Here is a 27,823-nt window from a genome sequence, read left to right as displayed (position 1 = left end):
TCTAAAGCTGAAAATGAATTGAGGCTTGCAAGAGATGTCAAAAGCAATAATAAAGGATTTTGGGGATATGTCAAAAGTAAAAGAAAAGTCAAAGATGCTATAGGATTTTTACAGGATGAAAATGATGAAATGGTAAGACAGGATGTTGAGAAGGCTGAACTTTTAAATTCCTATTTTGCATCTGTTTTCTCTCAGAAAGGAAATGTAACATCAACTGTTATTCACTGTCCTATTAAGGGAATAGAAGAATCCAGGATATCTATAAACAGAAAGATAGTGAGGAAACACTTAGCTAACCTAAATGAATTCAAGTCTCCAGGTCCAGATGAATTACACCCCAGAGTACTGAAGGAGATAGCAGAAGAAATTTTTGAACCCCTCTCCATAATCTTTGAAAATTCTTGGAGAACAGGAGAAGTGCCAGAAGACTGGAGAAGAGCAAATGTTGTTCCTATCTTCAAAAAGGGGAAGAAGGTGGACCCAGGCAACTATAGGCCGGTGAGTCTGACTTCTATACCAGGAAAGATCTTTGAACAAATTATTAAACAACATGTATGTCAATACCTGGATAAGAATGAAGTGATTAAACAGAGTCAGCATGGGTTTGTAACTAATAAGTCATGTCAGACTAACTTAATTTCCTTCTATGACAGTATCACTGATTGGGTGGATCAAGGAAATGCTGTAGATATAGTATATCTTGACTTCAGCAAAGCATTTGACAAAGTCTCTCATACAATCCTTATTGAAAAACTGACTAAGTATGGAATGGACAAGGCAACTGTTAGGTGGGTTCATAACTGGCTTAGTGATCGGACCCAAAGAGTGGTCGTAAATGGCTGCACATCCAGTTGGAAGAATGTCTCAAGTGGGGTACCACAGGGCTCTGTCCTGGGCCCTGTATTGTTCAACATCTTTATCAACGATTTAGATGAAGGAATTGAGGGTAAACTGATTAAATTTGCTGATGACACAAAGCTAGGAGGGATAGCTAATACTAGAGAAGAGAGAGAGAGGATTCAAAAAGATTTAAATAAACTGGAGAAGTGGGCAGCAACTAACAGAATGGTTTTTAACAGGGAGAAATGCAAAGTACTACATCTGGGCAATAAAAATGAAAAAAGCATATATAGAATGGGAGGAATAGGGCTAAGTGACAGCACATGTGAAAAAGACTTGGGTATACTAATAGATCACAGACTGAATATGAGTCAACAGTGTGATGCAGCAGCAAAAAAGGCAAATGCAATTCTAGGATGTATTAACAGAAGCATACAGTCTAGATCACGTGAAGTCATTATTTCCCTCTACTCCTCTTTGGTCAGACCTCATCTGGAATATTGTGTCCAGTTTTGGGCACCACATTTTAAAAAAGACATCAACAAACTGGAGCAAGTTCAGAAAAGAGCGACCAGAATGGTGACCGGTCTGCAAACCCTGTCTTATGAGGAAAGGTTGCAGGATTTGGGAATGTTTAGTTTGCAAAAGAGAAGACTGAGAGGAGACTTAATAGCTGTCTACAAATATCTAAAGGGCTGTCACATTGTAGAAGGATCAACTTTATTCTCATTTGCACAAGGAAAGACTAGAAGCAATGGGATGAAACTGAATGGGAGGAGACACAGATTAGATATTAGAAAAAACTTTTTGACAGTTAGAGTGATCAATGAGTGGAACAGGCTGCCACGAGAAGTGGTGAGTTCTCCTTCAATGGAAGTCTTCAAACAGAGGCTGGACAGACATCTGACTGGGATGATTTAGCGAATCCTGCTTTGAGCAGGGGGTTGGACCAGATGGCCCAGGAGGTCCCTTCCAACTCTACGTTTCTATGATTCTATGATTCTATAAGGCCTCTTTCACACATCAGGTTTTCGGCGTCAGGCGCGATCCGGCGCTTTTGACTAAAACCGGATCCGGCGAAATGCAATGCCGGATCCGGTTTCCCCCCCATTGACTTGCATTAGAGCCGGATCGAGCCGGATGGCCATGCGTTTCATCCGATTTTCGCCGGATCCGGCAATGTGACGCGATCCGGCGTCTGGAAAAAACGGCTACTGTAACGTTTTTTGTCTCCGGCGAAAAAGCCGGACACGCCGGATCCGGCATGTCCGGCTTTTTCATACAATGAAAGCCTATGAGCGCCGCAATGCGCCTGATCCGGCGACAGCCGGATCCGGCGGCCGGATCCGGTTTCTTTGGTCTGAGCATGCTCAGTAGCTCTGCCCACAAGACATATATAAAAGCAAGACAGTGGGACCCTCAGCCACACCCAACATGCCACCCAAGCCAAGAACCAGGAGCAGGAGAAGGCAGCAGACATCTGCAGCAGCAGCACCATCAGCACCACCCCAAATGGAGCAGCATGCTGAACAACGGGAGGGGAGTCCAGCAGCAGATGAGAGACGGTAATTATCAAATCCCCCATTCCTCCAAACTAGGGCTATGGAATATCAAGATATTCATTGGCCCTTTGTTTCTCTTTATTCAACAGCCACCCAATAGATGCAGCAGCAGCAGCAGCAGCAATGGCAGCAGCAGAAACACCACCCACAGCCATGGAGTCTGGCCATGAGGAAGACAGCACATCTTCTTCTGGGAGCCCTCCCTCGCATCGTCAGCGTTTGACGGTAAGTTTTTATTTCCAAAATCCATCATCTCTGTAATATATGTGTATTCATTGCCTTTTATTTCAAAACAGGAATCACAAGATGAAGAGGAGCTCCCAGAAGAAGAAGGAAGGGGTTGACAGACACTTGGAGTGGGCTCACAATTGGTAAGTTTTTTGCATCAAACGCAGAAACACAACATCACACTACACACAACACATAGAAAACAATGTTCTGCAGACCACACACAGCAAACAAATGCCTACATCCAAAGACATAACATTTTTTGTTTTCTTCTCTAGTCTTCCCAATCTGGTGCTCGGCCAAGAGGTCCTCGCAGTGCCTCCCAGGGTCGTCGGCGACAGCAACGCGGCGGTCACCAGCGTGTAAGTATAAATATTTTTGCTTTGTTTTTTTTGCACTTTTTATTTCATTTCTTTTGTGGAGGCTAATTATGTTATTTTTGTCTTTTTCTTTAACAGCCTTCACAGCGTGCTCCCGACTCTGACGGTGAGGATGGAGGGATTGATGTGGACCGCCTCATCGATCTCGTCAGAGAAAGGGAGCCGCTCTGGAATATGGCTGACCGCCGCCACGCTGACCTGATCGTTACCCGACGACTCTGGGAGGAAATCTGTTCGCTCCTTGTGGACCGCTGGGAGGACCTCGAAGCTCGGGCCCAGATTAAAGAGAGTAAGTATATACAGTACCGGTTGCTTGATTTAAACCAGTGTTTCCCGAACTCCAGTCCTCGTGGTCCCCACGGATCATGTGTTCAGGATTTCTATTTACTATGGAAATCCTGAAAACATGACCCCTGGGGACCATGAGGACTGGAGTTTGGGAAACACTGATGTTGTATACTAACCACTTTGTCCTTTCTCGTTTCAGGGGAGAGAATTGTGAAGCGGTGGCGGTCTGTGAGGGATCGTTTCAAGAAGGAGTTCAATAAAGAGATGCGGGCCCCGAGTGGATCTGGAGGACGCAGGAGCAAGTACAAGTACGCACGAGCCCTGTCGTTCCTCCGGGAAACAATGCTCACCAGAAGGTAAATATTACACACCACATGTGACAAAAAAATGTTTAGATGTAACTTTTTTTTTTCAGCCAGGGCCATACCATGTCACTATTTTAATTGTTTTTTTTTCTCTTTATTCCACAGCACGGTGAGCAGCACTCGGGAGCCTGCACGATTGGACCCTTCTGAGGCGATCCCTGAGGAGACCGGCACCGAGGGACACTTCGACCGCCCCGGTACATCTGCACCTTCCCAGCCTTCCCACACATTCGACCCATCTGTCCCATCCACCAGCACAGGAGCATCGTGGACGCCTACATTACATGAAGCTGCTGGTGAGGAGATCGCTTTCCCTTTACCCCACCCTTCTGCCCCTGCCACCTCTAGTACACCTGCGGGTACTGGGCGGCAGCGGCAGAGGGGTCAGGAAAAGAGTTATGCGCCAGAGTTCTTGCATCTGAATGCATCTTTCCAGAACTGTCTAAAAGTCTTGTCAGAGCAAATCTCCGCAGGCTTTCAGCAGATCAACTCCAGCATTCTGGAGGTGAAGACACTTCTGCAAACCATGCATTCAGAAGCAAGATCTTCGCCAAACCACACCTTTTTCAGGTCTGTTGTGGAGCGCATGGCAACACTATCTCCTACCCAGCAGATGCATGTAATGCATTCGTGCCACGGTGCTCTACAGCAGGTTACCTCCCAACCTCCACCTCCCACCACTGTAGTTCCTCCACCTGCACCCCCTCCAGCCACTTTCCATCCTCCCCCTCCTATTACATCTGCACCCCCTCCAGCCACTTTCCATCCTCCCCCTCCTATTACATCTGCACCCCCTCCAGCCACTTTCCATCCTCCCCCTCCTATTACATACCAGCAACCTCCCCAGTACCAGCAACCTCCCCAGTACCAGCAACCTCCCCAGTACCAGACATCTCCCCACTTCCAGCAACCTGCCCCGTACCAAACTCCTTCCCCGTACCAAACTCCTTCCCCATACAACTTTCCATCAACATCATCTGCTCCTACAGTCCCTGCCCAACCCTCCACTCCACCGCCCACCACCTCTTCTGCCTCCCACATGTCCACCCATTCTGTAGCTTTTTCCACACCATCACCTCTAACTGTTCCTTCCCCACCACGATCCCAATCCTCTCTCCACACTCCCAGTGTCGAAGTGTCCCGCAGCCCCTCCAGCAGTATTTCCACCCCACACTACACAGATTTATGATGTGTTTTGTAATAAAAATGCCCAGTTTTTTTTCAAACCTTTATTAAAAAAGTTTTTTTAACTTTAAAAACAGTTTACAAACAAAAAAATATTTTAAATAAAAGTTAAATTATTGTTTACACTGGTTGTCTGTCATTTCTTTCTGCGGCGAAATATGTTTAAAAAAAAGGTTAAATAAAGGGTATTTAAAAGGTAAAAAGGTATTCAAAACCAGGTATATAACTGTGGGTAAATTTTAGCTTTTTGCCACAGTTGTGTTCCTGGTTGTGTTTGAAGCAAAGTATTTCACCTAAAAAGTTGTGTTTATTGTTGGTGATTTCATAACAATGTACACAACTTTTGTTAAAAGGTGAAATACTTTGCATAAAACACAACCAGATACACACCTGTGGCCTAAAGCTAAAAATAGAGACCATGACAAGATAGCCAACTTTGGTTGGCAAAGGTATATACTGTTGGTACAGAAGGTACACAAGTTTGGTTAGGGCACAAATCTTTCACACTCTGTCATCCTGCCAGTGTACTCTGCCTTGAGGTGACATAAAGTATAGTGCAAAATTGTCCCTCATTACTGAAACCGTCACAGAACTTCTAGTGGTAATGTCATGGTAATCTTGCAAGGTGGTTTCTTCAGAGGTGTCCTCAATGGAAATGGGTTCCTTGCAGATAACAAAATTGTGCAGTACCACGCAAGCTTTGATCACCTCGTCAACAGTTTCTGTCTTGAGGTTGATCGCAGTCAATAAGACCCGCCATTTGGCTGTCAGAATACCAAAGGTACATTCAACCATTCTTCTTGCTCTTGTGAGGCGGTAATTAAAAATGCGTTTTGGTCTTGTCAATCCTCTGCTAGAGTATGGTTTCAAAAGGTGTTCTGACAGCTGGAAGGCTTCATCCCCTACACAGACAAATGGCATAGGTGGACCAGATGTTTGCGGCAGCGGTCTAGGGGGTGGGAAGTGGAAGGTGTTTCCATACAGTTTACGCCCCATGGCAGACAGTTTGAAAACTTGAGAGTCATTGGAGCGGCCATAGGCCCCAATATCCACAGCAATAAATTTGTATTCCGCGTCAGCGATGGCCATGAGGACAATTGAAAAATATTTCTTGTAATTGAAATATTCCGATCCCGATCCGGCTGGCTTTACAATGCGGATATGTTTCCCGTCCACAGCGCCCAAGCAGTTGGGAAACTGACATATCTGTTGAAACTTGTCAGCAATTTCAATCCACCTCTCTGTTGTGGGCTCTGGTAAAAACTCTTCAGCTAAGGAGTCCCACAGTGCACGGCATGTGTACTTCACTATTCCTGATATGGTGGAAATCCCGAGTCTGTACTGGAAATGCAGTGACGAAAGGGATTCTCCAGTTGCAAGAAATCTGTGGGGAATTAAAAAACAATCAATTAGTTTAAAATCACAGCATTACATACCAAAACTCAGCTATAACACGTGGAGATACAAACTACCACCAACAAGATTGCAGTGAAAGTGTGCTCTGATGCGATCACATCCAATAAATGTGGCTTACCTTAAAGTCACCATCAGACGCTCTGCGGGTGAAACAGAGAAGCGGCAATAGGTGTCCGCTTTTCTTATGAGGTGTGCAATGCGCTCCACCAAGTAATCAAAATTCTCCATTTTCATCCGAACATATCCAAAAAATTTATCCGGGTTTCGTCGAAGGTCCATGCAGAGTGTAGAATAGACCCCACGCGTCATTCTCTTGGCTGTGATGGGGTGGATCCACAAACGTCGTCTACGATGCCTGATGCGCTGCTGTCTCGCTCTCTCCTTCTCCAGAACAATCACCCTCAAACGATTCGCCTCCGCTATAAAATCCGCCAAATTCTTCAAAATATTTCCAATCACAACATCCATCTTCGCCAGTAACTTGCTCTTCTCTCCAACCTGCACTTTCTCCTCGACAACCTGTCAAAGAAGGGCTGTAGGAACACTCTATATATAGTTTTCCAGTAGCCAATCCCGTTCGGAAGGCCACAAGGGTCAATTTTAAAAACCGGATCCGGCGTAATCCGTCGAAAAACGGATAGAAAAACGGATGAACCGGATGAGACGGATCCGGTTTTGTCTGTCAAGAACAAGACGGATCCGGCAGAAAACCGGATCCGTCACATCCGGTTTTACTAAACATTTGCCGGATCCGGCGTTCCGGCACGACGCCGGATCGCGCCTGACGCCGAAAACCTGATGTGTGAAAGTAGCCTAACAGGGTGCAGCGGACTCAACTAAAATAGTAACTGCACAGGTGCAATAATACCAAATGAGACAGCCAACCTACACCAGTGCAAAAAATATACAATTTGTATGCAGAGCATCTGGTTCAAGCCTATTAATGATGTCCTATGGCGGGCTGCCCAGTGCTAACTAAATGCATCCTGTGTGAACACAGGCCACAGTAAGCAGAACCATTTGGGCCCAACTGCACCCCGAAAAAAATATATGAAGTGCACAAAAACACATCAATATATGTCAGGTATTGGTTGATATTCTGGCCATAATACATAAGCTGGCAACCCGCGTCAAAGGTCCTACACTTGCCAGTCCTACTCTAACATACAAACACCCAAAAGAGGAAAAAAAACTAATATTCAAGAAAAACCAAAAACAGGCAGAGATGCTTACCTGTCTAAATAGGCCTCAATACAAATGCACTAACAGGGTGCAGCGGACCCAAGTAAAATGGCAACTGCACAGGTGCAATAATACCAAATGAGACAGCCAGCCTTCAAACAGGGATTGGCCGTGTGGCACACCAATGCAAAAAAAATATAATCTGTATGTGGCAATGTTCACACAAGGAATGCAGAGCATCTGATTCAAGCCTATTGATGATGCCCTATGGCCGGCTTCCCAGTGCTAACTTAATGCATCCTGTGTGAACAGAGGCCACAGTTTACAGTTTAGTGCATTTGTATTGAGGCCTATTTAGACAGGTAAGCATCTCTGCCTGTTTTTGTTTTTCTTGATAGTGGCCTTGGCAGGGTACTGCACATTTTCTACTTATTCATTTGAATAGAATACGGATGGAGCAGCTCCGCAATCGAGCTGCCGCTGCCACTGACACAGAGAACAGCTGATCATCAATGAAAAAATAGTGGGGAATCTCTTTAAATAGGACCTGTCACGAGGCCAAAACTGACCAGTTTTTGCTTTTACGTTAGTGCTGCTGCATAACCAGTTAATCTGCTATGCGGTTCCAGAGATATTGGCCCCTATATTTAGTGTTAATTTTTATGGGGATCACATGGTAATAATACAGAGCAGCCTAAAGATATCCTATGAGAACAGCACCTTTGGTAAAGGCTATAACAATTTGCACTAAATGAAAAGACCTATCTGGAACCGTATGGCGGATTGAAATTAAAAAAAAAAATGTATAAGCAGGGGAGCAGCAGGTGACTTTCTTTAATTATATCTGTGGTGTAGTGACCACTGTGGCCGGTAGGGGGCGCTGTATGGATGTCCCAGGAGAAGGGATGAATGGCAGAATACTGAATAACCTTGAGATGGAGACTTATGTGTGTGTTAATCAGCAGTGATACTGCTGAGGTGCATTTTCAATGTGTTGGGAAGTCTCTAGGTAGCTGGAGAGTCGGGCGGAACCAGTTACCTACAAATCCACCCAGGGGTGTGGTTAAGAATGCTATTGTAAAGTGTGTGAGAATGGTTCAAGGACCTGTGATGAGGTCATAGCCATGTGACCCGGTGGGCGTGGCTACGGACCATATAAGGTGGCCAGTGTAGGTAACATGGAGTGAATGCAGGGACCTGATTGGTCCATTTTGGAAGGCCCCGTCTGGGAGAGATGTGGGCTGTCTTCCTGACAGCAAGGAACGCTGTGTTGAATGGCTGCATGTGCCTGATGATTCCCTGGAGGGAATGGACGTCTGCAGCGTGATAAAGGAACCATGAGGAAACCCTGACGTGGGTGAGATAACTGAGGCTGAAGAGCCTGTGTATGCATAACCTGTGTGACCACAGGGATTACAGAGCTGAACTCTGTCATGGACGCTATGCTGATGTTATGAAGTTTATGTTGCTGCTATGGGTTTATGATGCTAAATACACCGCATGGACTATGATTGTTTATGGAAAACCCATGCCGAATCTGGTTTTGTGGCTGCTAAGCGAGTATCCCCTACCCGAATAACAGCGCTACCTTACATATCCCACATTCGTGGAGCTGCAATATCTACTATTGTATATACATGTGTATTTCCAAAATAAATAAAAATACTATTTATAATATATATTTGCTGGAGTTGACACGTACATATCAATCAATTCACTAATTTTAACTATATTTAATGCTAGAATGAAAAGTGCATGTTACAATATGTTTGTCATCCACAGGCTCTACAGTCACAGAGAAGGACTAAAGTAATGGCCAAGTGCATAGCACTCAGCAACTACAGTACGGCAATAACTAACATGCTCATAATTGGAGCAGGTAAAAGCTTTTCTAGTTCAGAAAATCATTGATAATCAACAATAAGAGCTATTTCCAATCCTAACAATGTTCTCCTTTTTTATAGGTCCCGCCGGCTTAGTCTGTGCAGAAACGCTAAGACAAGAGGGCTTTTCCGACAGAATCGTAATGTGTACTTCGGAGAAGTATCTACCATATGACCGGTCAAAATTAAGCAAAGTATGTATCTATCGATATGTATCTAACCTCAGCATGCACATTGTATGCTTACATGTACTGGTATACATTTTTAGTGAGATTTTGTTGTAAAGAGATATATGGTTATACGGATGATGTCCAGTAATCAAGATAATGGAATCATTGGTAATGGAGTCTTATCTAAGGGCAGTATATTGTTGAGCTGACGGGACTGAGCAGATTGGTGTGCAGTGTTGAGGGAGAAGATTAAGTATAACGTGGATTTTAATAATACAAACTTCTGCTCATTCAATGTTTTGGAGTCCAGTGGGCGGTCCTACTAAGTAATTGATAACCTTTTATGGATGACTGCATACACAGACGCCTATCAAACACCTTGTAGACCCACCTACTAGACTGCTGAACATAGAAAGAGGTGGTATTTAATAAATTAAATGGAAGATATATTATTTCTCCCCCGCACACAACTATATATCAGTCTTTTAAGCTCCTGTTGCTTAGTACACAGATAGCGTTTAAAGTCTCCCTGGTATTAATGAGCAACCTACCTAGTATAACTCATTATTAGATATTAGTACGGCCAATTTCTCATTATATCATCTGATCAGGCTTTATCCTTGGGCCACAACATGGCCGTATGTGGCAAAATACGGCCATACAACCATGGATTCTCTCATCCGAGAGAATTGGGTCAATTATGCAAATTAAACTCTGATCAAAAGCTGATCGGAGTTTGATCAGAGTGTCAGCATAGTGTGATACGGTTTTCTCAGATGATCAGAAGATATAGAAAAAAAATGTCTCCATTTTGCCCATCATGTCAGTGCACGGAAATCGGATTGCACTCAGCTATCATCTGAGTTCAGCCCGATATTTTCCATGCACCTCTAGAGTTGCATGGCCAAGTGAGATTCGAATGTTGAATTAAACTTGGACATGGTACAATTTTTTCCTGAGATAGGCTTGGTTCGAGTAAAAAATTGGACTTGTGCATGGCCTCAAAAATTAACATTGGTCCGAGTGCGATCTGATGTGTAGTTAGATTGCACTCATACGGAAAATACGGTGGTGTGACCCTGGACTTTAATTACACCAAACCATCCCAATGTTGTGTCTTGAACCATCTTATTTTTTGCTGATTTCCAGTCAATGGATTCTCAAGCAGAACAGATTTTCCTTAGATCCAAAGAATTCTTCCATACATATGATATTGAAGTTCTGACTGAAACACAGGTAAGAATTCTGGATAATTTTAGCATATTGTAAAATGAGTTTATTTCTAAATGTTTATTGGTATCTGTAGTTGTACTTCCACCTTCATTGTAAATCTGTAATTATAATTATACACACGTGGTCAAAATTGTTGGTACCCCTTGTTTAGTGACAGAAAAACCCACAATGGTGACAGAAATAACTTGAATCTGACAAAAGTAATAATAAATCAAAAATCAATGAAAATGAACAAATGAAAGTCAGACATTGCTTTTCAACCATGCTTCCACATAATTTAGAAAAAAAAATAAAACTCATGAAATAGGCCTGTGCAGAAATGCTGGTACCCCTGAAAATAATGTGACAAAAGGGACATGTTAAATCAAGGTATGTCGACTAATTAGCATCACAGGTGTCTACAATCTTGGAATCAGTGAGTGGGCCTGTATAGAGGGCTACAGATATTCACTGTGCTGTTTGGCGACATGGTGTCTATCACACTCAACATGGACCAGAGGAAGTGAAGGAAATAGTTGTATCAGGAGATTAGAAAGAAAATTATAGACAAATGTGTTAAAGGTAAAAGTTATAAGGTCATCTACAAGTAGCTTGATGTTCCTGTGACTAAAGTTGCACATATTATTAAAAAATTTAAGCTCCATGGGACTATAGCCAACCTCCGTGGACGTGGCCGCAGGAAGAAAATTGATGTCAAATCAAAGAGATGGATAATACGAATGATAACAAAAGAGCCCAGAAAAACTTCTAAACAGATTAAAGGTGACCATCAAGCTCAAGGAACATAAGTGTCAGATCGCACCATCTGTCGTTGTATGAGCCAAAGTGGACTTCATGGGAGACGACCAAGGAAGACACCATTGTTGATAAAAAAATCAGAAAGAAGCCAGATGGGAATTTGCCAAACTACATGTTGACAAGCCACAAAGCTTCTGAGAGAATGTCCTATGGACAGATGAGACAAATTTGGTGCTTTTTGGCAAGGCACATCAGCTCTGTTCACAGACGGAAAAATGAAGCATATCAAGAAAAGAACACTTTCCCTACTGTGAAACATGGAGGAGGCTCTGTTATGTTCTGGGGCTGCGTTGCTGCATCTGGCACAGGGTGCCTAGAATCTGTACAGGGTACAATGAAATCTCAAGACTATCAAGGGATTCTAGAGAGAAATGTGATGCCCATGGGTCTTGCAATGGGACAATGACCCAAAACACACAGCTAAAAACACCCAAGAATGACTAAGAGGAAAACATTGGACTATTCTGAAGTGGCTTTCTATGAGCCCTGACATAAATCCTGTTGAGTATCTTTGGAAAAAGCTGAAACATGCTGTCTGGAACAGGCAATCTTCAAACACGAGAAAACTGGAGCAGTTTGCTCTTGAGGAGTGGGCCAAAATACCTGTCGAGAGGTGTAGAAGTCTCATTGACAGTTACAGGAATCGTTTGATTGCAGTGATTGCTTCAAATGGTTGTGCAACAAAATATTAAGTTAAGGGTACCATCATTTCTTTCCAGGCCTATTTCATGAGTTTTATTTTTTAAATAATTCTGTGGAAGCATGGTTGAAAAGCAATGTATGACTTTCATTTGTTCATTTTCATAGACTTTTGATTTATTATTACTTTTGTCAGATTCAAGTTATTTCTGTCACTATTGTGGGTTTTTCTGTCATTGAACGAGGGGTACCAACAATTTTGACCACGTGTGTACCTTTATTGTATATCTGCAACTGTGGATGTCTTATTCCCTGGATAACAGTTTTATGGTTAGTGTGGAATTTCCATACTAGGTCACAGAGAATGAGGTAGGGGAGCACATGGTGACTGTCAGTAGTCGGTGGCATTTTTGTGCTCTCTGCTGAACAGGGCTAGCCCCACAGTGCTTCTGTAAATGCCCCTGATGGGAAATTGGGCCCTGGCTATGGTAAATCAGTCATTTAGTGTCATATGGACATACCAGCTAGGCTTTTTTTAACTTTCCTTGTTAATAAACTTATACATCAGACTTCTCTTAAATTTACATTATGCAGAATTGATTTTAGGTTGTCAATGTTGACACAAAGAGCAAGACGGTTGTTTTCAAGGATGGATTTAGGATGGAGTACAACAAGCTGCTAATTGCCACTGGAAGCAGGTGAGTTCAGCTGCTTTATCCAAATACAATTTGTATCAATTAAGTACGGCACTTAGATGTAATCAATGGGAATGAATTATCAGAAAATGAATCAAGTTTATACACTCCTCAACATTGAAATTGCAACACCAGGATGAAAAAGTCACGAATTATATAAATCATAGGATCGATAGACAAGTTAATGGTATGCATATGATGAAGAAAATGGAAACAAAATTTTCAAAACATCTCCATTCATTCAGCATTATGAGCGCCATGCACAAAAATATGCACACTTACACACCTTAGCATGCTATCAAGGAGGTTCATAAAGGATTGAAATAAAAACTCACATATAGCTGATGATGACATACAGTATATAGATATCAAAGGATAACACCATTCACAGTAGAGGATAGACACAGGTCGACTGTTCCCCCTCCCTGCACAATCACTTCTGTACAGATCGTAAAGCATGCCAACAAAACTACAATCCTGTGACTTCTCTCCATACAATTTTTTTCTATTATTCACATGGTTGCTGTAAAGCATGCAATTAATGTGAAAAGGTTACATACCCCTGCTAAAATGCCAGGTTTCTGCTTTAGTTATTTTATGCCTCAAAATTATTTCAGTTCCTTACTCAACAGATTTCTACAGATTGTGAGTGACATTAAAGGTGGTAAAAGTTCTCAAATGATTCTTCTTGGTATGATTTTTTACATGATAAAAATCTAGCATATGTAGACATTTTACCTTATTTTTTGGACTATAAGTCGCACTTTTTTCTTCCCAAAATGTGGAGGAAAATGGGGGGTGCGTCATATAGTCTGGATGTACTGGCTCTGGCTGTGTTGGGGAGGTGGGGGAGTCGTTTCGGCAGAGCAGCAGGTCACAGAGGCAGGAGCCGGCAGCTGTGGCTAACTCTTGTGCCCGCTGCTAAAGAGAAATGATTATTCATTGCATTTCACGCCCATGGGCATGGAGGGCAATGAATATTAATTTCTTTTTGGCATCCTGGTATGATTGGCCCCATCCCGTTCCTGGTATGATTGGTCCCATCCTTATTCTGGTATGATTGGCCACATCCCATTCCTGGTAAGATTGGCCCCATCCCGTTCCTGGTATGATTGGTCGCATCCTTATTCTGGTATGATTGGCCACATCCCGTTCCTCGTATGATTGGTCCCATCCTTATTTTGGTATGATTGGCCTCATCCCAATCCTGGTATGATTGCTCCCATCCTTATCCTGGCATGATTGGCCCCATCCTGGTCCTGGTATGCATGGCCCCATCCTTTTCCTGGTATGATTGGCCCCATCCCATTCCTGGTATGCATGGTCCCATCCTTATCCTGGTATGATTAGCCCCATCCTATTCCTGGTATGATTGGCCCCATTTGAGTCCTGGTATGATTGGTCCCATCCTTATCCTGGTATGATTGGCCTCATCCTGGTCCTGATATGCATGGCCCCATCCTTATCCTGGTATGATTTGGCCTCATCCCGTTCCTGGTATGCATCGCCCCATCCGAAAAGATTAAAAAAACAAACCATTTCACTTACCTTCCTCCTCTCCCTTGCAGTGTCCTACTCCATTGTCAGCAGCTGCTTAATGCTTGCAAGCAGCGCATGGCAGGGATGTCATGCGCTGCTCACAAGCAGAGCACAGCTGCCGGAATACTCACCGGAACTGTTCATTGCAGAGAGCAGTGAGCATTCATTGCTTTTCAGTAGTGCGCAGTGTCAGCCACTATATTGCAAGGGAGCGGAGGATGGTAAGTGTAATGTTTTTGTTTTTTTAATCTTTTCTGATGGGGCCATGCATACCAGGAATGAGATCGGACCAGTCATACCAGGATAAGAATGGGGCCATGCATACCAGGACTGGGATGTGGCCAATCATACCAGGATAAGGATGGGGCCATGCATACCAGTACTGGGATGGGGCCACTCATACCAGGATAAAGATGGGCCATGCCTACGAGGACTGGGATGGGGCCAATCATACCAGGATAAGGATGGGGCCATGCATACCAGGACTAGGATGGGGGCCAATTATACCAGGATAAGGATGGGGCCCTGCATATCAGGATAGGGATGGGGCTATGCATACTTGGACGAGATGGGGACCCTGCATACCACTATAAGGATGAAGGCAATCATTCCTGCCAGGATAAGGATGAGGGGGAGCATTCCTAACCGGATAGGAATAAGGGGGCCATGCATACCAGGATAGGGATGAGAGAGCCATGCATACCAGGATAGGGATGAGGGGCCATGTGTATCAGGATGGGGATGTGAGGACCATATTTACCAGGAGAGGCGATACTAAGTACAGAATTGACCACATTTTTGCTTCAGTTTTTTTTCCTAATTTCCTGCATCTTGTGGTCCGGTGCGTCTTATAGTCCAAAAAAATATGATATATCAACTCTATCTCTAAATACTGCTAACAGAACCTCAAGCAAGATTGATTCCCCCATAGTTATGTACAAAAAAATGGAAAAAAACAATTTACTGTCAAAAAGTAAAAACAGATTTATAAAATAATATCTATAAGGATCTGATTTAAATGAAAACCTTAAGACCTTAGTATATTGTATCATCTACATAAAATGTTTCACTGTTTGAAAAATAGCTAGGAGTTTCTACAAGTTCTTCCAATATGCAAACTAAGCAACTTCCATTTTGTTGTTCCTTCAAACATCTGGCTGTACTGCTGCTTCTGACATATTACTGACAGTACCAGGGGCATTGCTAGGGGTCCGAAAAGATCAAGCCCCAAAGTACATGTTTCCCCATACGACCACACCATATAGTATGATGGCCCCACTGCCCCTTATATATAGTGTGATAGGACTAACAGCCCCTTATTTATAGTATGATGGCCCCCATGGCCTCTTATATATAGTAAAATTGCACCCACAACCCCTTATATATACTATGGTGGCCCCCCCAACCTGATAATATAAAAAACAATAAAGATTAATCACCTATTCCTGATTCCTGGCACCGCAGCCTGTGTCTTTGCTTCTAACTTCTATGGTGGAAGTACTCTAACTGCTCGTAAGCCACAAGCCTATATCAGCTCCAGCTTACGGGATGGACAGTGATAGGGAAGGGAACTTGTATCTCGCTGTTATATTATGGACATTAATTGTATTAGCGTCATGTTGACGTCAACACAGTTCAATGCGGTGGTTACAGGAGATCCAGGACCCCGGGCAAGAAGTTCGAGGTCAGATCTTTGATGCTAGCGATGCCCCTGGACAGCACACCAATCCTGGCCGCACCCTCCATTATTTCTTACAATGACACAAGTTTTGGCATTTTAGCTGTTTACCAAAACATATTCAAGATACAGTTACATACCGTATATACTTGTGTATAAGCCGACCCGAGTACAAGTCGACCCCCCTAATTTTGCCACAAAAAACTGGGAAAACCTATTGACTCACGTATAAGCCTAGGGTGGAAAATGCAGCAGCTACTGGTAAATTTCAAAAATAAAAATAGATACCAATAAAAGTAAAATTAATTGAGACATCAGTAGGTTAAATGTTTTTGAATATCCATATTGAATCAGGAGCCCCATCTAATGCTTCATACAGTTCATGATGGCCCCATAAGATGCTCCATACAAAATATACTCCATTTAATGCTGCATAAAGGTTAATAATGGCCCCATAAGATGCTCCATAGAACAATATGCCCCATATGCTGCTCCATAAAGTGTTATGGCCCCATAAGATGCTCCATAGAATATGCCGCATATACTGCCCCATAAAATGCTCCATAGATTATGCCCATAAGATGCTCCATAGATTATGCCCCCATAAGATGCCCCATAAGATGCTCCATAGATTATGCCCCCATAAGATGCTCCATAGATTATGCCCCCATATGCTGCTCCATAAGATGCTCCATAGAATAGGTCCCATAAGATGCTCCATAAGATGCTCCATAGAATAGGCCCCATATGGTGCCCCATAAAATGCTCCATAAATTATGCCCATAAGATGCTCCATAGATTATGCCCCCATAAGATGCCCCACAAGATGCTCCATAGATTATGCCCCCATAAGATGCTCCATAGATTATGCCCCCATATGCTGCCCCATAAGATGCTCCATAGATTATGCCCCCATAAGATGCTCCATAGATTATGCCCCCGTAAGATGCTCCATAGATTATGCCCCATATGCTGCCCCATAAGATGCTCCATAGAATATGCCCCATATGCTGCCCCATAAAATGCTCCATAGATTATGCCCATAAGATGCTCCATAGATTATGCCCCATAAGATGCCCCATAAGATGCTCCATAGATTATGCCCCCCATAAGATGCTCCGTAGATTATGCCCCCATATGCTGCTCCATAGAATAGGCCCCATAAGATGCTTCATAAGATGCTCCATAGAATAGGCCCCATATGCTGCCCCTTAAGATGCTCCATAGATTATGCCCCATAAGATGCTCCATAAATTATGCCCCCATATGTTGCCCCATAAGATGCTCTATAGAATAGATCCCAAATGCTGCCTCATAAGATGCTCTATAAGATGCTCCATAAATTATGCCCCATATGCTGCCCCATAAGATGCTCCATAGGATTCTCCATAGAATAGGCCCTATATGCTGTCCCATAAGATGCTCCATAGATTATGCTCCATATGCTGCCCCATATGATGTTCCATAGATTATGCCCCCATATGCTGGCTGCCCCATAAGATGCTCCATAGAATAGGCCCCATATGATGCCGCTGCTGCAAATAAAAAAACCAATGACATACTCACCTCTCGTTGCTGGGGGCCATGTGCCGATGTCCCGAGCAGGCGGGAACACTGGTGTGCTATGGGGGACAGGTGCCGGTGTCACCACTGACTCACGGCCCCGGCACCTGAGATATTCACCTGTCCCTGGTCCATCGCTGCGCGCTGCTCGGTCTTCTGGGTCCTTCTGTCAGTGACTGTTCAGGCAGAGGGCGCGGCGCACACTAACTAAGTCATCGCGCCCTCTGACCTGAACATCACAGCCAGAAGATGCGGAGGACAGAGTGGCGCGCAGCGATGGACTGGGGACAGGTGAATATCGCATATACTTACCCCCTCCTAGCGCGGTCTCTGCAACCCCCCCGCTTCTCCGGCAGCTATTCCTTCCTTCAGCGGTCACGTGGTACCGCTCATTAAAGTCATGAATATGCGCATATTCATGACTTTATTGAGCGGTACCACGTGACCACTGAAGGAAGGAGCCTGAAACCGTGGGAGAAGCGGGGGCTGCAGAGACACACCTGGGTGGGTAAGTATGATCTGATACTCCCGCTCCCCCTCCCCCGCCGACCCCCTGGCATATATGACTCGCGTATAAGCCGAGAGGGGGATTTCAGCCCAAAAAAATGGGCTGAAAATCTCAGCTTATACACGAGTATATACGGTAATCAGTATGGGCTTAAAGTGCAGACTCTCTGATTTTATTTGATGGTATTCTCATCCTATTTGGAGTAAGGATTTAGTAATTACAGCTTTTTAATATGTAGCGGCAAATTTTAAAGGGACCAAAGGTAATTGCACAATTATCTCAACGCTCTTTATTGATGGCAGAAAGGTTAGGAGTGGCCCAATCAATAGTTTGGTACATTCTGCAAAAAAAACACACTGGTGAACTTGGGAACTCAAAATGACTTGGATGTCCACAGAAGACAATAGTGGTGGATGATCACAGAATCCTTTCCATGGTGAAGAAAAACCCCTTGAACAACCCCTTGACATCATCCACGCTAGTGAACAATACTCTCCAGGAAGTAGGTGTTTCAATATCTAGGTCTACCATAAAGTGAAGACTTCATGAAAGCAAGCACTGAGGGTCCACCACAAGGTGAAAACTATTAATCAGCCTTAAAAATGGAAAGGTCAAATTAGACTTTGCCAAAAAACATCTAAAGAAGCCAGCCCATTCCGGAAAAGCATTCTTTGGACAAATGAAACTAAGACAATCCTGTACCAAAATGATAGGAAGAAGAAAGTACTGAGAAAGCTTGGAACGGCTCATGATCCAAAGCACACCACATCCTCTGTAAAACATGGTGGTGGCAGTGTTATGGCATGGGCATGCATGGCTTGTAATTGCACTGTGTCACTAGTGTTCAAATTCAGCAAGGTAGATTGAACGGTGCTTCACAGTACAGATGGACTATGACCCAAAACATACTGCGAAAGCAACCCAGGAGTTTTTAAGGCAAAGAAGTGAAATATTCTGCAATCACCAGATCTCAAATCCAATCGAGCATGCATTTCACATGCTTAAGACAAAACTTAAGGCATAAAAACCAACAAACAAGCAACACCTGAAGTCATCCACAGTAAGTCTGGCACACAAATGAGTAAACCCAGCGTTTGGTAATGGCCATGACTTCAGGCAGTCATTACCTGCAAAGCATTCTCCACAAAGTATTACAAATAAACATTTTTTATGGTAAAGTTAATTTGTCCAATTACTTTTGAGCCCCTGAAATGAGGAGGCTTTGTAGAAAAATGCTTGCAATTCCCAAATGTTTCACAGGATAATTTTCTTCAATCCCTTTAATTAAACCTGAAAGCAAATGGGTCGCCCTCGCACACCCAGGGCAGCGGGGTACTCGGTACCGGGCCGGTGTCAAGGTGGGAATGTGTCACAGCAGCGGTGACCTGGTCCGTGGCCCTGGGCGCCCAATATCAATGGCGGTGATGTTAATGGTGTTAAAGTTTATTAGAATAGTTCGTGACGCCACCCGTGGTGTTTGGCAAGTAAGATGTTGAGCCAACGCTGCATGCAGATCCGCTGGGACTGATGGTGTGGTGCAGCAAAGATGGTGTAGCTCCCCACAGGTGGAGCTGTAGTCCCAGGGCAGTGTAGGTGCAATGGATGAGGAGAGGCGCAGAATGGTATCGATGTTGTTACTCAGGTGTAGCGGTGCTGGAATAACTGGAGGACACCAGGGTGTGCGGTTCCAAAGCTTTACTCACTGTTTGCAGTTCACTCAACTGCCTGCCTCCGTACCGTGTTCACCAGGTCAGGGCTCCAGCCAACCTCCAGGCAGGGTAGGATTCTCCCTTCCACACTCCGCCAACATGTACCTTACTGAACGACTCCTCCAATGCACCTTTAGGTGCGAAGCACTCCAGTAGTTAGTTACCCTGGAATGCCTCTCTCTAGGTGTTCCTAGTCTTTACTTGTATGACAGACAGCTGTAACCTGCTTCGGGGACTCCTCACTGCGTCCCGGCTCTCTATTCAGTTGCTGTTGTGTCCCAAATCTATGATGGGAGCAAGGCGTTAGCGGCTCACTACTCTTCCGGTGTCTGTTGCCGGACATAAAGATCCAATCAACCTCGGGGACCGGGCCCCGGCCTTTGCGCTCTCTGGACTGGAAGGGTTCTCTATCTTTCTTCAACCAACTTCCCACCGTCCTTCTATTCTCCTTCGTTACGATCTCTTCTATCTCTCTTATGGAAGGTTAGGTTATCAATCTTATCAGTCTCTTTCTCTGATCTTTCTCGTGCCAGCAGCCCAGGTCACTGGGACCTGCTGCAGCACGTCCCTCAGACACCCATCTTCTCTCTTCTCTCTCCTCTAACCAACTAACCAACCGACCTCTAACTCTCACTCTTCCCACTCTTTTATATCATCTCACTCCACCCGCCTCCCAGCACATCTCGTGTTAGGAAGCAGGGTTCCACGAGGGGTGCTCTGCTAACCCACAGCCTGAAGCTGTTAGGTGGCCCCACTGAACTATCCTGTGTGTGGAATGCAGCTGTGGAGTGTGGTCAGGAGTTCCCACCTTACCTGGATGGTGGGACACTACACCTTAGGAGAAGGTGCAGTACCTCTGTGGCGACTGAAGCCTCAGGGGCGCCACACAAACACTGCAATTGCATCACAGATCTTTCATTTTAAAGCCAGAATAGTTGCATTCAGAGCCCAAATCACAAAGGTTCAGTCACTGTCCAATTATTTCTGGACCTAACTATGTTATATGAGATCTGGTAAAGACAGCAGCATCTGAGTCATAAAGAAACAACAAAAAACATATGACCATAATTCCTGTTGTAAAATTGTATATTTTATTAATAATTCAATAAAAATAAAGTTTTTAAAAAGCAAAGCCACAATGTCGACATCATGTTATAATCACTATATAAATAGAGGGGGCAGTGCGGTCCACTTAAGGGACCATACCTATTCCATAGACACTTTGCTGGAAATAAAGTGCAACATAAGTGTATAAAATATAAAATGTAAAAAAAACAGCTAATTGTTGCCACAGAAATTTTTTTTTCACCAATATATGCAGAGAGAAAACAAATTGTTTTCAGCTACAGGACGAAACGCGCGTTGGGTAGGGGCAGCTATCCCAGATGTCCAGGAGCTTTACAACCTGTAAGTTATAGTTCTAAATAACAATGATGTTTTGAATCTTATGCTATGGGTGTTTATACTAATCCTGAGCCTAGATAGATCATGCCTATACATTTGTACTGATTGCTGTTTGCGGGTAGTTTGATTATTATTCCCTATACTAAGACGCCTGCTGGTCTTTTATGGTTACTGCACTTATATTTGCACTTTATTTGTCCACATTTTTATCACTCTTTAGTAATAAACAATTTGTTTTCTCTCTGCATATATTGGTGAAAAATTTTTTTTCGTGGTAACAATTATCTGTTTTTTTTAAATTTTATATTTTATACGCTTATGTTGCACTTTTTTTCCAGCAAAGTGTCTATTGAATAGGTATGGTCCCTTAAGTGGACAGCACTGCCCCCTCTATTTATATAGTGATTATAACATGATGTCGACATTGTGGCTTTGCTTTTTAAAAACTTTATTTTTACTGAATTATTAATAAAATATACAATTTTACAACAGGACTTATGGTCATATGTTTTTTGTGGTTTCTTTGTTAAGTTTTCCCGCAAAACACATGACTGCTACGTCATCAGAGGTCAGTCGCGCAATGCACCCCTGGGAACGAACGTTGCCGGCATCGCCGATGAAGACGGAGGACTCTGGGGGTCGACAGAGGGTAAATATATCTCTATTTTTTTTTATTATTATTATATTTAACATTCTATATTTTACTATTGATGCTGCATAGGCAGCATCAATAGTAAAAAGTTGGTCACACTTGTCAAGCACTATGCTTGACAAGAAGTGTGACCAACCTGTCAATGACTTTTCCAAGTGATGCTTCAAATCGCTTGGAAAAGCGCTAGCATTCTGCAAGCTAAAAACGCTTGTCTTTTGCGGGAAAACTTATGCGAATTCCGCATGCGTTTTACCCGCTTCGGGGAGTTGCGGAAATGCTCCGGACAATTCCGCAGCATTTCTGCAACGTGGGCACATAGCCTTACTGGGAGCAACCTCACATCCAGCATGTGTTACTGGGAGGGAATTCACAAAACCAACATGTGTTAAAGGGAGAGATATCACATCCAGAATGTGGGGTCTCACATCCAGCATATATTATGAGTAGTGATGAACAAACGTGCTCGGATAACGTTTTATCTGAGCATGCTTGGGGGTTATCTGAGTATCTTGGGTGTACTTGGATAATGTACTCGACTTCCTGCGGCTACATGTTTTGCGGCTGTTAGACAGCCTGAACACATGAGGAGATTCCCTAACAAACAGGCCATCCCCGCAAGTGTTGAGGCTGTGTAATGCAGCGCAATTCCAGCATGTGTTACTTTTAGGGACATTCGCACATAAAGTAGTAACAGAGACCCTGAGTAATATGCTGGGTCACATATTTTTGTCTGTGCAGTACTGTTCACAAATTGTCTTTTTATTGGCTGCAGTAAGAGCTGTATAGTCCTCCTGCTCATAAGCATCAGGTTCACTACTTGCTGTGTATGGAAAAAGCTGTTAATCAAGGCCGAAGGGCAAGATAAGCCCATTGCTCATGAATGTTGGGAACTCAAGAGCGGGTACATTACATTGATATGACCACAGTTTTGGATTGCACTGCAGTTAATGAACTGTGAGTTTATGAAAACTACCGCACCAACAAGGGTGAATGCACCCAGTGCTAGAAATCAGGGTCTCTGACACTACATATGTTGCCTTCAAACAGGGCAGCAACAAATGGTTGATTGAATTTAAGCTGTGAAAGGGAGAAATATGTAAAGTATATGTGAAAAGATTATAACAAGTTGATTTTTTTACAGTCCCAAGACTCTTACCTGTAAAGGAAAGGAACTGGATAATGTATTCACAATAAGAACACCTGAAGATGCAAACAGGGTGGTGAAACTGGCAACTAGCAGGAATGCTGTGATTGTGGGTGCTTCTTTCTTAGGTAAGCTTTGAAATTGGAGGCATAATATTAACACATTCTGTACATACATACATGAATTCCTGGGAGTACTGAAAAAGTACACATCAGGAGCTTTAGGGACACCAAACTAACTACATTGCTGAGTTGACTAGTAAAGACTAGTTTAAAAAAACCCTCGTAGCTGCAAATGGATTTCCATAAGAGAAAAAAAATCAACTGTAGATACTTTGCTGCAGAAAGGGAAGGCTGATTCCTGCTAGCACCTCTATCCTTTGCATTCTCCTCTGCGCAGCACAATTGATTTCTGCCTTTGCCATTTTGCTGTTGCTTTATACAAGTGTACATCAAATCAAGTGCCCATTTAGATTCAACCAATGGTCAGGTACATTCATAGTGACATTGAGCAAGGGGTTATATTTCATTTCTACACAAATTTTAATATATGCTTCGTTTAACTACAGATGTGAATTTTATGATATATGAGCTAGTAGAAATGTAGCAAGCAACAGTCTATCAAGCGACAGTGAAAGTTTATTACACCCTTTCTAATCTGACATATCAATTGTGTCAACCTGAATATCCAATCTTGTATGTAATGATTTTTTTATATAAATGTATCTCTATCTATTAGGCATGGAAGTAGCAGCCTATCTTTATGAAAAAGCTCATTCTGTTTCTGTGGTAGAATTGGAGAACATTCCCTTTAAGAAATTTTTAGGCGAAAAGGTTGGCCTTGCAATTATGAAGGTACAGTAATAATAATAATAATAATAATAAAAAAAGTATTTAAGGGGCTTTCCATAAATGACATTTTTGACCCCATAAGCTTCAAATGTTTGAAAAGAACCTTCCTCTGCTCCCACGCCAGCTCTTTCATTAACAGGCTGAAGCGGTGTTATGATATATACAGCACAAATGACCGCTACAATTAATCGCTGAGCTCAACAGCAGTGCGAGAAACTGAGTTCAGTGATTGAAAGGTCCCTCTGTAGGTTTTGTGTCTGCCCCATCCATATAAACGCACACATTTCAATGCAAAAAAACAATAGGCACACATATATGAAATATACAAATGGTAATACATTACACACACATTGACACATTATGCATAGGGATGAGTGGACCCGTGGAAGTTTGGGTGCGGCCAAACTTTTGTCCAAAGTTCGGTTTGGGTACCAGAACTTGATCCGAACTTAACCCTGGACACAAACCTCATATAAATATCAAAAGACTGACCGTCAATTCCAAACAGAAATCTGGGGTGTACAGGTGCATACTAAGAGTAGCCATCTCCATACATAACTACCAAATAATGTTGCACGCTGTAGCTCTAAAGCATGTAAATATGAAATATATGACATTTGAATTGCATTACTGCTCTAGAAAATAGTAAAAAACAAAGATATTTAGCATATAATTCATGCATGTCAAGCAGCCATAGGAAGGCAACCTTCTTTGCTGGGAACCTATCCAAATGTGATTCCTCTCCTAGGCTGATGCCTACATTTATATGGGTAGGTAGGATTCTGCTGTAATTAAAACTGTCACAGGCTGATGGGTGGAGTGCTCAGTCAAAGAGCCTATGTATAATTATCAAGACTGACCGTTACTTCGAAACAGAAACTGGTGTGTACATGTGCATATTAAGAGTAGCCATCTCTGTACATAACTAACGTATAAAGTTGTAGTTCTTTAGAATGTAAACATGAAATATATGAAATTTGAATTGCATTCTGCTCTAGAACCCCTTATAAGTCACTGCGGACCAGAACTTTGGTGCTGTAAAATGGTCGTAGTAATCTCTAGGGGGCTGAAAAAGGAAAATGGGGATAAAAGCAGTACAATTTCCCTGTAAACAAATATGGATAGAGAAATGACTTAAAATAATAATAAAAAAAATAATAATCTTGTACAAGGAGGCGGAGGTCCAAGTGGAGCAATGCCTTGAGTATGTATTTTACTGTGCTTGTTAATAAATAAATAAATGAAAAAAGCAATGTGGGGTCCCTTCTATTTTTTAATAATCAGCCAAGGGAAAGCAGAAAGCTGTGAGCTGGTCTTATTATGCTGGGAAAGGTCTAATATCCATGGACCTTACCAGCCTATTAAGATCAGCCTCATATTGTTTGCTTTGCCTTTGCTTATTATTAAAAATGGAAGGACCCCCCCAAAAAGTGACATGGGGTCTCTCCTAATTTTAATAACCAGCTAAGGCCAAGCAGACATCTGGGAGCTGATATTAGTAGGCTTAGAAGGCTATTGACCCCTTCTCAGCCTAATAAGACTAGCCCTCATTAACCCCAGAAGTGGTGCATCCATTAGATTTGCCAATTCTGGCGCTTAGCACTGGTCCTTCCCTATTGCCCTTGTGTGGTGGCAATTGGGGTAATGGGAATGTGGAGTTGATGGCAGGTTAGTAATGGAGTGGCATCTGTCAGGCTCCTCCATTACTAACCTTGTAGTTAAATTAAATAAACACACACACAAAAAATTCTTTATTTGAAAAAAAACTCCCCAACAATTTCCCTCTTTACCCCTTTAAAAAAAAACCACACCAGTCTGCCGTTGTCCACATGGAGGTCCCATGCCGGTCCATCATAGTCAACACTGTACTCCATCGGGTCACGTTACTGACGTCATCGCTCGTGAGACATTACCATGAGTGACCTATGCCGTCTCGTTTTCTACACTGCATAGATCACTCGCGGTCATGTCAACGCTCTACTCTGAGAGACCAGGCGGAGTACAGCGGCAGAGACCCGGCAGTGGCTGCTGCTCCAGTCTATTGAGCCCCATTCTCTAATACATTTTACTCTCATTTTCTTCATGTTTTTAGCATTCTTTTCACCTTATTGAATTTTCCTTTTCATTCTACATAGTAGTCCTATTTTTTCCACATGTTTTTCTTAGGTTGCCTTATATACTAAATGCTATATTGCATACTGTGTGTTCCCCCTTTGTAGCTTAGGCCTAATTTACAGAAGTGTTTTTACTACATATGGCGCACGTGCACCCTCTTTTTCTCTTTTTTTTCATGAGTTGGGTTCATATATATATTCTTTAGCGATCAATCTCCATTTTTGTGATAAAATGTTTCTAAGGCACTCTTCCAGTTTTGAGAAATAAATTCTTCTTTATAGTTCTTGACAATACTGTGCTCAATTTGTGACTTACGACTTGGACACTATTATGGTATTTGCTTACCAATACATGCGTTGTATAGATGCTTCTGCATCATCATTCACTGCATTTGGGCTTTCAATCGTTACCTTGTGTTTCAATGCACTGGTGCTTTTTGAGTTTAGTTATTCCTTTACTTTTCATGCTTTTGTTGCTAAAAACTTCTTTCTAGTGTGCAAGCATAATAATCAAACAATGAATTTGTATATGGACTTACACATCCTAACAACTTTACTTATGCGCTGCTACCTTTTGTCCTACTGCGCAAACATAACTACGCCAGTTTTTTCTTATACCATAGTGCGCAACCGCAACTACGTTATTTATGTTACCGTTGCATTTATGCTCCTTAGTCACTTGTTTTTGTGCATGCGACTTAACACCTTCACCCATTGCGCAGGCGCCGGAACAAACAATGAAACTTTAATACTTTAATTTCTTGACGCATGCGCTGTCACCACTGAATTCATTGCACAAGCGCAATTACGTAAGTCTTACCTCATGATTCACTGGTTTTGGCTTAAAATGTGCAACCGCATCTATGTCACTCATTCTTAAAGAAATATTCACACAGTTGTACCGCGCGCATGCACGATTGTTATTTCCAGACACGACATCATCTTGCCATCTATACACCTGATTATTATGTATTCATTTTACTAATTAAATATAAAATAGACTCTAACAATTCTAGCATCAATTTCCCCTGAGGAAACCATGCTCCGTGGCAATACGTGTGGGGTCCTTTCCTCCTTGCACCATGCTGTAGCTGGGTTTTTTACCACGTCCACCATCAGGTTATCAATTCCGTCTGGGATTTCTTTGCTGTCATAGCAATTGTTGATTATTTTATTCCCCATGTTTCAGACATTTTTTGTCTTTTAGATTTCCCTAAAGGTTTTACTTTTTATATAGCCACCTGTCTTATACATACACTCACTGGCCACTTTATTAGGTACACCATGCTAGTAACGGGTTGGACCCCCTTTTGCCTTCAGAACTGCCTCAATTCTTCGTGGCAGAGATTCAACAAGGTGCTGGAAGCATTCCTCAGAGATTTTGGACCATATTGACATGATGGCATCACACAGTTGGCGCAGATTTGTCGGCTGCACATCCCTGATGCGAATCTCCCGTTCCACCACATCCCAAAGATGCTCTATTGGATTGAGATCTGGTGACTGAGGAGGCCATTTGAGTACAGTGAACTCATTGTCATGTTCAAGAAACCAATCTGAGATGATTCGAGCTTTATGACATGGCGCATTATCCTGCTGAAAGTAGCCATCAGATGCCTGTTCTTAGCTGAGAGGAGTGGTACCCAGTGTGGTCTTCTGCTGCTGTAGCCCATCTGCCTCAAAGTTCGACGCACTGTGCGTTCAGAGATGCTCTTCTGCCTACCTTGGTTGTAACGGGTGGCAATTTGAGTCACTGTTGCCTTTCTATCAGCTCGAACCAGTCTGCCCATTCTCCTC

The 27,823-nt window shown here is 42.9% G+C and overlaps 1 protein-coding gene across 2 annotated transcripts in view; it reads left to right on the top strand.

Moving 5' to 3' along the window:
- Nucleotides 1-27,823, top strand: part of AIFM3 (AIF family member 3) — a 161,994-nt gene that overhangs the window by 72,993 nt on the left and 61,178 nt on the right. For both annotated transcript variants that reach the window (XM_073557963.1, XM_073557952.1), the window contains exons 7-12: nt 9,229-9,325; nt 9,411-9,523; nt 10,649-10,735; nt 12,776-12,867; nt 23,059-23,189; nt 23,800-23,915. In XM_073557963.1, coding sequence (XP_073414064.1) covers nt 9,229-9,325; nt 9,411-9,523; nt 10,649-10,735; nt 12,776-12,867; nt 23,059-23,189; nt 23,800-23,915 — 636 coding nt within the window. The remainder of the gene's footprint in view (nt 1-9,228; nt 9,326-9,410; nt 9,524-10,648; nt 10,736-12,775; nt 12,868-23,058; nt 23,190-23,799; nt 23,916-27,823) is intronic.

This window comes from Dendrobates tinctorius, unplaced genomic scaffold, assembly GCF_039654945.1.
Source record: "Dendrobates tinctorius isolate UK_male_01 unplaced genomic scaffold, ASM3965494v1 ptg000003l, whole genome shotgun sequence".
NCBI classification, from domain to species: Eukaryota; Metazoa; Chordata; class Amphibia; order Anura; family Dendrobatidae; genus Dendrobates; species Dendrobates tinctorius.
The sequence above is the reverse complement of the archived record's forward strand: the minus strand, read 5'-3'. Positions and strand labels throughout refer to the sequence as shown.